We start from the raw sequence: 12555 nt of genomic DNA, 5'->3' as shown, positions 1-12555 counted from the left end.
TGAAAACAGCCTTCCCCACCCCCCGGAGGCCCTCTGGAGGCCAGAAACAGCCCGTTTGCCAACTTCCGGTGAGACCGGAAGTTGGCAAACGGGCCATTTCTGGCCTCTGGAGCACCTCCGGTGTGTGTGTGTGTGTGTGGGGGGGTAAGGCCGTTTTCACCCTCCTCGGACTCCTAGAGAGGCTCTGAAGGCTGGGGAAGCACAAAACGAGCCTTCCGGTCCTAATGGAAGTTGGCAAAAGGGCCATTTCTGGCCTCTGGAGCACCTCCCGGGTGGGGGGAGGCCTTTTTTGTCCTCCCCAGACTCATAGAGAGGCTATAGAGGCTGGGGAGAGCAAAAAATGGGCCTTCCGGTCCCACCGGAAGTTGGCAAAAGTTGGCAAAAAGTTTCTGGCCTCCGGAGGGCCGTTTTCACAGTCCCCAGACTCCTAGAATGCCGCCAGATGAGAGAAAAAAAGGAGCCTTCCCCATCACATCCCGAGGCCTTCTGGAGGCAGGAAACAGCCTGTTTTCCTACTTCTGGTGGCCCCAGAAGGCCTGAAAATCAGCTGGCCGGAGCTGAGCTCGCGTGCCCACTGATATGGCTACGCATGCCACCTGTGGCACGGGTGCCATAGGTTCGCCATCACGGCTCTAGGCATTTAGGTCAGGATCAGCAGAGTCCCCATTGAATGAGTTATATCTAGAAGTTCTAGTCACTGTGTTATTATATTAGTTGTTTTAATGCTCTGTGCTATTTCCTCTCTGTTTTGTGTTTGTCATAACTTTTGTATGCTGCTTAGAGTTACATTGTTTGAGTTGGGTGGCTATATAAATGGCTCTAAATAAATACATATTCCCAAGACTTGGTTTGAAAGAAATAACAAACTGATCAAATGATACATCTAATGATAGAATCTTTATGTTGGCATTGGCAAATCTTTTTGTCTGTTTTGTTTACCATAATTGTAGAATTGTTTTATATCTTTTTGTTTTGACTATTTGCTTCAGTTTGCTCTCTTTTAAAGATTCAGACTTTATATTAAGAAAAGTAGGTGCTCTAGTTATAAATAGGAGAATATATATGATAAGATTGAATGATTACTTTTCTACAAATATGCTAAAGCAAATCTGAGCATTTGGAAGGGAATGGGATAAAAGGACAGCGAATTAGAACTTATTGCATTGTGTCTGCTTGATACGGAATAACTGACCTAATATCGCTAATATGTTTGTTTTGTAGTTGGTAGGAACTCCGTACTACATGTCTCCAGAGCTCTGCCAGGGAGTAAAATATAATTTCAAGTCTGACATATGGGCAGTTGGCTGTGTTGCTTTTGAGCTCCTTACCTTGAAGAGAACTTTTGATGCAACAGTAAGTCACTCTGTGGAACAACTATGCTCGTGATTAATATTGCATCACCTTTTTTATATTATATTGTCCTATGATGAGTGATTAAGAGAGGGTGACTCCAGTTTTATGTACCATATGACAGTGAAGGTTCTAAGTGAACTATGAAATTCTCATTTAGAGATCCCTTTGCTTTTCTACTGTACTTCAGAAGTTGCTTGCTACCTTGGAATGCGGATAAAATTAGAACTTATTCAGGAGCTGAAACAATTAAAAATACAGTTTCACAGACTATCATCTCAGGAAATTTCTCCTATTCCACTTAGATCCAGCATGGCAGGCCTGGGAATTCTGGGAATTAAAATCCACACATCTTAAAAGTTGCTAAATTTGAGAAAGACTGATTTAGATTATTTCGCTTTTTCTTTCTTAGAATCCCTTGAACCTCTGTGTGAAGATTGTGCAAGGAAACCGGGCAATGGAGGTTGATTCCAGCATGTACTCCGTGGATCTCATCCAAATGGTGCATTCCTGCCTTCATCAGGTTGGTGAGCTACCTCCATTCTGTGATGGTTTTTTTTGGTTTGAGAGAGTGTGGAGAAAAAGCTTTTGAAACTTTTTACCAGCTGTCAGATTCTAAAAAGTCCTTATCAAGCCCACTTGCTTTCTCTAGAGTAGGAAATTAAAAAAAACTAATAGTGTGGCTTTTCAGATCTATGTTCAATGTTGAATATTTTTTAGATTGGATAGTGTACTATTGTTTCCCATTTCCCTCTGTTTTCTTAACTACATTTAAAAATCATATACTATAAAGACAGAAACCAAATAATGTCTATCTTCCTTTTTTTGTTGCCGTTCATTATTCTTTTTTAACCATAAAGAAAGCAAAATATATAATCTTTTCCAGAAATAAAAATGAAATGTACCTTCCCACCCCAAAGACATATAAAAACTACTGGCTTTTAGCAACCTCTTCCATTATGATTTTTTTTTCATCTTTTAGTCCACTATCTTTCAGTATTAAAATTATGAAGTTTGACCTTGAAGAACTTTTACTTTAAATAGGAGAAAAATGTATTTTTTTTAAAAAAATCAGAAGATATTATAAAAGAAATGAATAAAATGAGACTTAAGATTACTTCACACAGAGAAATTCAATTTCACTTTAAAGATTTTCAGCTTTCAGACTTTGAACAGGAGTCTGTCTGTGAAGTCATCAAATATTATGAGCTGAGTTGTGTCTGAGAGGCTGGATTTTCTCTGCAGATTACTTGTACATTGTACATTGAGACACCATAGTCTGCTTTTTTCTTTGGTTTTCTGAGTCAAGGTGGAAGAGAATTTCTATGGTAAAATAGCAAAAGGAAAATTGCTACAATAAATCAGAGAAACCATTCTATTTTTATCTTTTCTAGCAGATAAGTTAAATCCTAAGGTTATTCTTCCCCACACATCAGAGGTGGGTTTCAGCAGGTTCTGACCAGTTCTGGAGAACTGATAGTAAAAATTCTGACTGGCCCTGCCCCCATCTATTCTCTGCCTCCCAAGTCCCAGATGATCGGGAGAAATGGGGATTTTGCAGTAACCTTCCCCTGAATTGAGGTGGGAATGGACATTTTATAGTATCCTTCCCCTGCCACGCCCACCAAACCACACCCACCAAGCCATGCCATGCCCATCAAGCCACACCCACAGAACCGATAGTAAACAATTTTGAAACCCACCACTGCCACACATGCTGACAGACCTAGCGCCCAGCCTGATATTGGTGTTACCTTTGAAGTCAGTATGAAGCCTTGCTGTTCTTGGCAAACTGGGTTGGCAAATATTTTGGAGGAATGGGTTGGAAGGTATTGGAGAAAATGTAGAAGTTATATCTCTTTTTATCTCAGCAGAAAAACAAGTGTGACAGCACACACTAATTATAAGTTCAATGAGAGTAATTTTGGTTTAAATGCTAAAATAAAATGCTTCATTTAAACTCTAAAAAGTTGCCATGTATTGTTTGGAAAACTGTAAGAGGAGAGGAAGAGCAGTAAAAGAGATTTAGCTGGCTCTTCGCTTCTGCACTCAGGATTCCACTTTTGTTGTCACTTAGCTTCATAGTTAAGTGTCCTCCTTGGATACTGCAGTAACATAAGCACTATTAAACTATCTGAGCTCATTTTATGGCCCTTTTGGTTTGCTGTGTTTGGGGAAATAGAAAGAGACCACAAAGATGTAATTTATTCATTGCCCTAGAGTTAAAGATTTGAAAAATGATCCCTCTCCTTAGGGAGTGATCTGTCACTCACCTCTTTTAGGATCCAGAGAAGAGACCTACTGCTGATGAGCTACTTGAGAGTCCATTTATCAAGAAACGCAGGAGGTAAATATTAGACATAAACAAGGTGTGTGTGTGTGTGTGTGTGTGTGTGTGTGTGTGTGTGTGTGTGTACATTAGAAGATGCCATACAACCTTGTATTTGCTGATCATACTGGTATTTCATGTACACATAGACTATCTGTTAAGCTAACTGCTTTTTTAAATATTAAATGACACTCCCGAGTTCTTTACAGCTAAAAATAAGAATATTGAAAGATAGATTATTTAACTTGGAAACTTGAGTTATACATGGGATTATACAACTTCCTTTTCTTTCAGTTTTACCTGGCTTATCTCAGGCTTCTATTTAATGTATAAAATATATTGGATTATATTTAGAGAAATAAATGCATGCTAAAAAAATTAGTAGACCAACATCCTCTGATTAGTTTTATTTATAAAATTATACTAGTAAAAAGGAGGAGGAGGAGGAGGAGAAGTGCTTTCCTAACACATTTCATTAAAAGGTGTAAACCTTTATGGAAGCTTATCCAAAATTACAAAAACCTCTGCCTTTTAATATAATTTGCTACTAGGAAAGCATGCTACAGATTCCTTCCAATTTTTGCCGACATAGATTTTACACTGCTCTTCTCTTACAATATTTATAATAGTATGTAATCAGTTCAGTATTCATGATAGTGGTTTTCTAATGTACACTCAAGTTCTGTAGTAGTCAGATATTGTTAAAACATTGAAATATGTTTATTTATTGCTTTTCAGTTATCATGTAATAAATGCAGTTTGAACTTTCACAACAATTAAGAAGGAATATTGTCATATCATAGGAGATACTATAATATTAATGGGGGATAATAATTCTATTGGTTAGTGTAAATATGTAAGCCTTGTGTAGAGGAGACTTAACTTGCTAGAGGGATTAATCAAAGGTGTATTGCAATCCACTGCTATCAAAAAGGATCCATTAGTTGGAGTGCTTGTTCAGTGAAGGCAATTGTTATACTTGCAGTAGAGCTATGAAGATGGCTGATGAGATGCATACTGATAGCAGGTGATCTAATCTTGAAATAAAGTATTATGGGGTTAGCACAGTGGCCTTGTACCTCTTAAATCCAAATTTTACCAAGTCCCTATAAGTTCCTCCCATCCCCCACCCCCAGTTATCAGAATCCTTACCTATGCTATCTGACATGATGTAGAAAATTTTCTTTTAAAAAGAATAACAATCTTTCACTGTTAAGAGGGGAACAGAGTAGGGAAACATTTCTCAAACTTTTTGTCCATGGACCAGCATTGCTTGAGATTAATTTATTAGTTAAAGATGGTGAAAAACTTGTAATACAGTGGAAGTTTTTAGATTACTGCAGCCTCTATTTTATTTCATTTGAAAAAAATCAAAGCAGATAATATATGAAGTATAAAATATTAAAATAGAAAAATTGTCCTGACAAATTAGTTATGTGAAATGCTATAGATTTTTAAACAACAGCCTTGAAATTCTTAAAGTTAAAATCTAAATTAGATTTATAATTATAGTGTGAGAAAATAAGCCAAATTGGCATAACTGAATTAACAACACAACTTACCAATTAGATGTGAGACAGCAAATTATTAGTCACTTATTTTGCTGCCATTACATTTTTAGTGCCATGAATGGGGGAGGTGCTTGTGAGGTATTCCATATCTTGTACTAGAAGTATTTGGCTGACTTAGACTTGGGGAGGAAGATGGGTGGTCCTTTGGCTGCTTGGCCTCAAGTAGCAAAATCATTTGGCTGGTTGGACCCTTCATTCCCTTGGCTTCTTTCAGATAATCTAACACTCCTTACAGCCTTATTTGTACTATGGTTCTGTGATTATTTTGTGACCTAATTCTCTGGATTGGATTTTTGTTTTGTTTTTTCATGTTCCGGGCCCTTCACTTGTTTATATCTCTCTGCCTCTAGGTGTAGAAATTCAATATTGGTCTCCAAATTAAACTGACAAATAAACTCTTAAATTTGGTCTGAATTAGTGCCTCTAGAAATGTAATATATGTCACTCCCAGGCATATGTTATGTTTCTAGAGGGAACACTTTTCCAGAAAAGTTTTTTTAAAAAATACGGGATGGCAGCTTTTGTTAATTTCTTCTTTTCCCTACAGCTCTCAGGCAATAAAGGGCCCCCCAATCCTTGGGAACAGATTTTTGAGAACATAGGGACTGATGAGAATGGCAAATTTACTTCCCCCATTTCCTGTTTATGAGACCCCCAATGTTAACCCCCATAGTTAACAACACAACACTGAAGCACGTCCATTGTTTATACAGGCTATATTAATCTATGTGTGTTATGGATATTGTGTATTTCAAGCATTGAGTAACAGTACTTATTATGTAGAAATTTCAATATTTACTATAGCCAGACACTGTCTATAGCTTGCAGTACAATTTTATAAAAGGATTATTTGCAGTGTCATTAAATCATATAATGATTCCTGTTGAAAAAGCTGTATTGATGCACCATTCTTACTGTTTATTCTTCCTGGCAGGGATATGGAGGAAAAAGTTGCACTTCTTAATGGCCCAAACAAACGCCCAAGGTAAAGGAATACGTGTTAATGAATAGAACAGAAGAAAATAGTTGGTCTCTGCAAGTATCTTAGCATGAGCAAAACACCTTTTGCAAAAGTGTTAAAACAGCTGTGTTCTTTGGAAGGCTCCCTCTGCTGCTCCAAAGACTATTCTAAAGTCTTTGTGACTATCTCTGTGTGCATGTGTTTATACAGTGGAAGGGACAATCTAGATAATAAAGTAGTAGGTATCTGAAGAGGTCTTGCAGGGTGAGTAGGCAAAGCTGATACATCTGCCTTCTTTCTCTCTGCCTTCTCCTTTTCATGGCCTCAGCATTAGCCAGCATCATACTTGTCCTTACCTCTTTTAACTGTTCCCATGCTTGAATTCCACTGCTGAATCTTCAATTCAAGTGCAGCATAACTCAAACAGTCAGCTATCTTTTCTTCCAAACTTGCCAAGGTTGTCTTTTATTTTCTTTTAGGTATTGAGCTGAGGTGGCGCAGTGCAGTGCTGCAGGCTACTTCTGCTGCCTGCCTGCTGCCTGTAACTTGGCAGTTCGAATCGCATCAGGCTCAAGGTTGACTCAGCCTTCCATCCTTCCAAGGCTGGTAAAATGAGGACCCAGATTGTTGGGGACAATATGCCGACTCTGTAAACCGCTTAGAGAGGGCTGTAAAGCACTGTGAAGCAGTATATAAGTCTAAGTGCTATTGCTGTTGCCATCAAATATTGCATCAGGAATGGTGTAATCCATCCAGCTGTCTGCCCTATTTTCCTAGCACCTTTCTACCCCTTTCAGTGCCACTAACAATGCCTTTGCCTTTCCTCCATTGTCTCCCACCCTGGAATACTTATACCCAGATGTGTGTGTTCTGGATCTATGCCCAGGCCAAATATACACATTAGAGGTCCTGGTGCTTTGGTTTGAGCACAGACCGCAGGCATGTCTTTTGGTCCAAGCATAGATCATCTGAAACTGAGTTTTCCTCACTGAACCTTTTGCATAACTTTTCTTGGTAGATAATTACTATAAAAGAATGTATCTTTTAAGACATTTTAATTGTAAAAGTGTTAAACTATTATGTTATATTTAGTTTTACTTTTATTGTTAACCATGCCCATCATTTACTTTAGATTTCCATTTACCTTACATCAGTCCCTGCTTATAAATTGTGCTGTATTACTGAACAATTTACATATACAGCTAAGAATGTCAATGGTTTAATTTGTCAATGTATTTGTACACCATTCTCATAAGCTTATTCATGTCACTGCCTTTAAAAATTCAAAGGTTGTATATATGTGACTTCAAATTGATTTCTGATTTTTATTTGCTTTACAACATTCTGCTTTCTTCCATGTTTCCATGCAGTCTGTCTAACCTCTGAACCTAATGCATGCCAATGTATATTTATATATATGGAAAACTCACTTATATGAAGTGTTTTTGCATGGAATCTGGAAATTAAAATTTTCCCATCTATCTTCTCTTTAGAGGCTTAGAAAAGCAGCTCATGGTAAACAGTGTATCCATACAGATCTCTTGTGATTTACAGAACAAGTACTATGAATGAAGCACCTATTGCAGTGGTGACTTCACGCACTAGTGAAGTATATGTATGGGGAGGTGGAAAGTCCACTCCTCAGAAGCTGGATGTTATTAAAAATGGCTGCAGTGCACGGCAGGTCTGTGCAGGAAACACTCACTTTGCAGTGGTAACAGTGGAGAAAGAGCTCTATACTTGGGTGGTAAGTGTCAAAAGAATTTGGGAAGGTTGGGGGGTGGGGATTCTCCAAAACATTATTCTTTTGGCATCTGCCATCAACGAAGGGATCAAGTGCTACTAGGAATTTGCAGCTTGTACTGCAAGGAAGTCATCATGACAGATCATACTGGCCTCTCCAATTGAGCAAAGAAACAGTAGTTACATTTATATCCATTCATGTCTCAAATACATGAGCCTCCAAGAGGAACTGGAAACTAAATAGCCTTTGGCCCAATTTATCAGCTGGAAGGAATTAAGTAGTTCTAGAGATTAATATTTTATTGATATTAAGTTATTGATATGCCACCTAGTTGTGGCAGCTGTAGGTGGCTTAGTGGCTTAATAAGTGTAATACTGTATTAAGTCATAAGCATCATTATAATCCTAAAATGAAATTCTTGCTATCTTCATTTAAAATCTTCTTAACCAAATGTCCTACAAAAGAATGCTGCTTTGACCAACTTATTTAAGACTATAAAAATGGGGGGCTAATTCAACCTCATGGGGCAAGTTGTTCCATGGGGAGGGTCCGCCACTAATAATAGTTCCCATGGTGGGTAGCCATAGTATCTTTGTAGCTACACTATGTTGGATAGGCTGATTGTACTTGGATAAGACTATACCAAAAGTGCTAATGGTCAAATCTGTAAAGGGCTTTCAGTTCCAACCAGCACTGAACTCAGGCAGAACGGACCTCATGCAAAATAGATATTAAAATAATGCTGGAAATAATGTTCAAACACTGTAAGTAGTAGCCTTATCTTGGAAAAAAAGACATGAGACGTGTTTGAAGACCATAAAATGGAATTTAACTCATATTAAATGTAAGTCATATTAAATGTTAGTCTATGTTAAAGAAGGGATTCCCAGTTTAATGTTCTATGTTTTAATATATGCTACATCACTGTTGATATCTGATACTATTACATAATCAGAAAATACACATGTCTATTTTTACTCCATCTATGGGGTACCTAAGTGGTATTCCCTCATTCAGTGAATTTGCCTACTATAAGCTAGATGAAGAGGTTTTCTCTTTCTCTACCTCCCACATCTTCCAAAAAGCATTCCAAAATTTAGATGGTTATCTGGAGCAACATTCCATAGGACATGTTTAATATAATTATTATTTAGATGCTGAAGGAAGAACAGGCCCCTTCATCCTGTGAAACACAGAGGAATATAGAGATCTCTCTGGTTTCTTGATACTCTATATCAGGGATGTCCAGACTTGGCCCCTTGAAGAGTGGTGGACTTCAACTTCCAGAATTCCCCAGCCACAACTTGCTCATATTTATAGCTCATTGGATGGGGAATTCTGGGAGTTGAAGTCCACCACTCTTCAAGGGGCCAAGTTTGGACACCCCTGCTCTACATTATTTATTTTAGTTTCTTTTCATTAACAGTATTCCTTGGCTCTTAAACCACTTTATCAAATGTATTTTTTTAATAGAACATGCAGGGAGGCACTAAACTACATGGCCAATTGGGACATGGAGATAAAGCTTCGTATCGGCAGCCTAAGCATGTGGAAAAATTGCAGGGCAAAGCTATTCGTCAAGTATCGTGTGGGGATGACTTTACAATCTGCATTACAGGTGAGAGTTATAGGTAACATGGTAGCCCTTCAAATGCATCAAAAATGTTATGGAGGAATTGAAAAAGTGTATTAACTAAAAGAGAAAATACCCCAAATACAATACTCAGGTATTGATAAGTCTGGAAGGCAGACAAACCTGCAGCTGCTGTAATTAGGACAACTTCCAAAAGCCAATTTATATTAGTTGTGTGTTCTTTGAAATGCCAGTACATTGGTTTTTATATTACATTTTGTGATTGAGTATATAAAATCACTAAAATGAAACAGAAGCAAAAATTAAAAATACATAGATTGTAAGTGGCAGTCTTTATATAATTCAAATATGGGCCAGGCTGTAGGATGCTGTAATATATTAAGCCATAATGGACCTGGCTTGATCAAAGTAATTAGATTGCACTGTAGTTAAATTCTCCCTGTATTAAAGAGGAAGATAACCATTGGATTTTTAAGTTATTGTTATTGTATCCCTTGTTTTTATGCAGATGAAGGTCAAGCTTTTGCCTTTGGTTCAGATTACTATGGCTGCATTGGCATTGACAAGGCTTTTGGGTCTGAGGTCCTGGAGCCCCGGCAGATCAATTTTTTTTTCAGTAATCCGGTGGAACAGGTTTCCTGTGGAGATAATCATGTGGCAGTGCTGACACGAAATCATGAGGTCTACACATGGGGCTGTGGAGAATATGGTAGGTTACTCTACAGCAGGGGTCTCCAACTTGGCAACTTTAATACTTGTGGACTTCAACTCCCAGAGAATTCTGGGAGTTGAAGTCCACAAGTCTTAAAGTTGCCAAGGTTGGAGACCCCTGCTCTACAGGCAGTTTTTAATTTTTGGCAAAGATAAATGACTGATAGAAGTAAATTTCCTTGTAACACTATCATGATAGACCAGATTAAATTAGGATTTCTGCTTCTGGAAAGGTAGATGGTTGATGGACAGCTTTCTTTCACTCTTACCTGTACTCATCATTATTGTATCTCCCCAAATATAGGTCGCTTGGGTTTGGATTCAGAAGAGGATTACTCCATCCCACAAAAGGTAAAACTGATTGAATTTTACTGTATTTCCTGAGTTTCTAGAATAATTCAGTCTTGAGACATTTTCTTTCTAATTCAGCATATTAAAAACAAATATCTATTAAGGTTTTGCAAATTAATATAGACAAAGGGAAAGAATGTTTGATTGGGAGCCATGCAGTTAGATAGAAGATGAGCAAATATTTTGTACTTGAGATGGAAAAAATGAAACTTTGGGTTTTTGACTCTGAGTAATTAGATACATTCATTGTTATAGTATGTAAAAGTGAAAAGTTGAGGTTGTAATGTTACTCATCTTATTCTACTGCACCAAAAGAATCAGAAGTCAATGTTTTTTTTCTTTTTCTCCTTTTTCTCCTTTCTTTCTCTTTCCTTTTTCCTCCCCCATTTTCATTTTTTTTGTACTGTATTTCATGATAATAAAATTATTTTTAAAAAGGAATGTGGGTGATTATATAAATGTTTTAAACAAAAAGAGAAGAACTATATTCTGAATGCAGAATCTTTCCATATGACTATTTTACCTTCTCCTATATAAAACAGATGATAGATAGAAAAAGTATTGCTTTACATAACTAACCAGGCACATCTGCTCTGATTATCTCCATGGTTCTATATAGAGATTTATCGTATCCTTGCTTTTTTCTTTTAAATTGCAAATACTAATTTTTAAAATGCCAAATTGATGCGGTTTTCCTTATATGTGTTCCAAATGTTACTTGTAAAAAGTGTTCGTCCTTTTTCATTTAACATACTGTATACAAGTAGCCCTTAATTTCTGACGTTGCTTAACAATTGTTCATAGTTATAATGCCCTGCCCCAAAAAAGCTACATTATGGCTTGTTTTCAAAGTTATGATGACGATATACATATATATTTACACTCTGCAGGCATGTGATCACATTTGGACATTTGGTAGCCTGCTCACCTTTATGGTAACTTGCTGAGTCACCTGACTGTGATTTTTGACTTTTTTGCCAGTTTCCAGTGTTAACTTCAATTTATTGTAAAAATCCCCATTGGGGAAAATTGACTTGCTTAATGACTGTGGCATTCACTTATTGACTGCTGCAAAAAATCTGGACCAGTCATGTGATGCCTCAGCCTACAACTGCAACAACTTATGGCTGTAAGTCTGGTCTCAGTTATGGTCGTAAATTGAGGATTAACTATAATTGTTATATATCAAATTGCTGCAACGGACAACAGTTTGCCTTTATTTTTTAAATCCTCATTGTAGTCTGAATAGTGTCACAAAAGCTTTTTCTCTGTCATGTAGCAGACTACAAGGGCTTTTGTCGTGTCCCACTCCTCCGCTGACGGCCGGGTCAGGGAAATCCGAATCAGGCGTGCCTCTGCAGCTCTGCCAAAGTCCTAGCAAAGTCCTCAGGGCAGGCAGGAGACCAGAAAGTGACTTCAGCAAGATATGTTTAGACTTTGCCTGACTCAGAGAATGCCAGAAAGCAGGTCCTTTATATAGGCCATGGGGTGTGGTTCCATGACTCGGCACTTATCCAGGCCTGCCCCTCCCTTCCTTCTGTTGCCTCCGTCTATCAAGTCTTCTGACGCGATGGTCATTCCAGTCTGCAGCTGTTGGCAATTGACCTCCCTCAGGCTCACATGCTGTGGAGGAGGGGGAGGGGTCTAGTTGCTCCGTTTGCCTGGGCATGGAGCCAGAGCTGGGGGCTGGAGATACTTCCTCCTCTTCAGCCTGTCTGGGCATGGAGCCAGGGCTGGGGCCGGGAGGCATACTAGGACATTCCTCCGTGTTCGGAAGCAGATAAGAAGGCCCCGGCTGTGGTGAGATCGGACGAGACACAACAGCTTTTGATTCTTTTCACAACTGTTATTGTCCTACTCCAAGTGTCAAGAAACTAGGAATAAAAAACCCCGAGTCTCTTTTGATTGGGACTCTGCAGCAACTGTGTTCAGTTGTTGAGGTAT

The 12555-nt window shown here is 38.2% G+C and overlaps 1 protein-coding gene across 1 annotated transcript in view; it reads left to right on the top strand.

Annotated features, from left to right (window-relative positions):
- Positions 1-12555, top strand: part of NEK9 (NIMA related kinase 9) — a 43625-nt gene that overhangs the window by 17075 nt on the left and 13995 nt on the right. The window contains exons 6-13 of the mRNA XM_058162373.1: positions 1222-1353; positions 1763-1873; positions 3633-3697; positions 6185-6235; positions 7766-7958; positions 9429-9573; positions 10058-10258; positions 10565-10611. Of these exons, the coding sequence (XP_058018356.1) occupies positions 1222-1353; positions 1763-1873; positions 3633-3697; positions 6185-6235; positions 7766-7958; positions 9429-9573; positions 10058-10258; positions 10565-10611 (945 nt within the window). The remainder of the gene's footprint in view (positions 1-1221; positions 1354-1762; positions 1874-3632; positions 3698-6184; positions 6236-7765; positions 7959-9428; positions 9574-10057; positions 10259-10564; positions 10612-12555) is intronic.

The sequence above is a fragment of the Ahaetulla prasina genome, chromosome 1 (assembly GCF_028640845.1).
Source record: "Ahaetulla prasina isolate Xishuangbanna chromosome 1, ASM2864084v1, whole genome shotgun sequence".
Classification (NCBI taxonomy): domain Eukaryota; kingdom Metazoa; phylum Chordata; class Lepidosauria; order Squamata; family Colubridae; genus Ahaetulla; species Ahaetulla prasina.
This window is presented reverse-complemented; position numbering and strand designations above follow the sequence as displayed.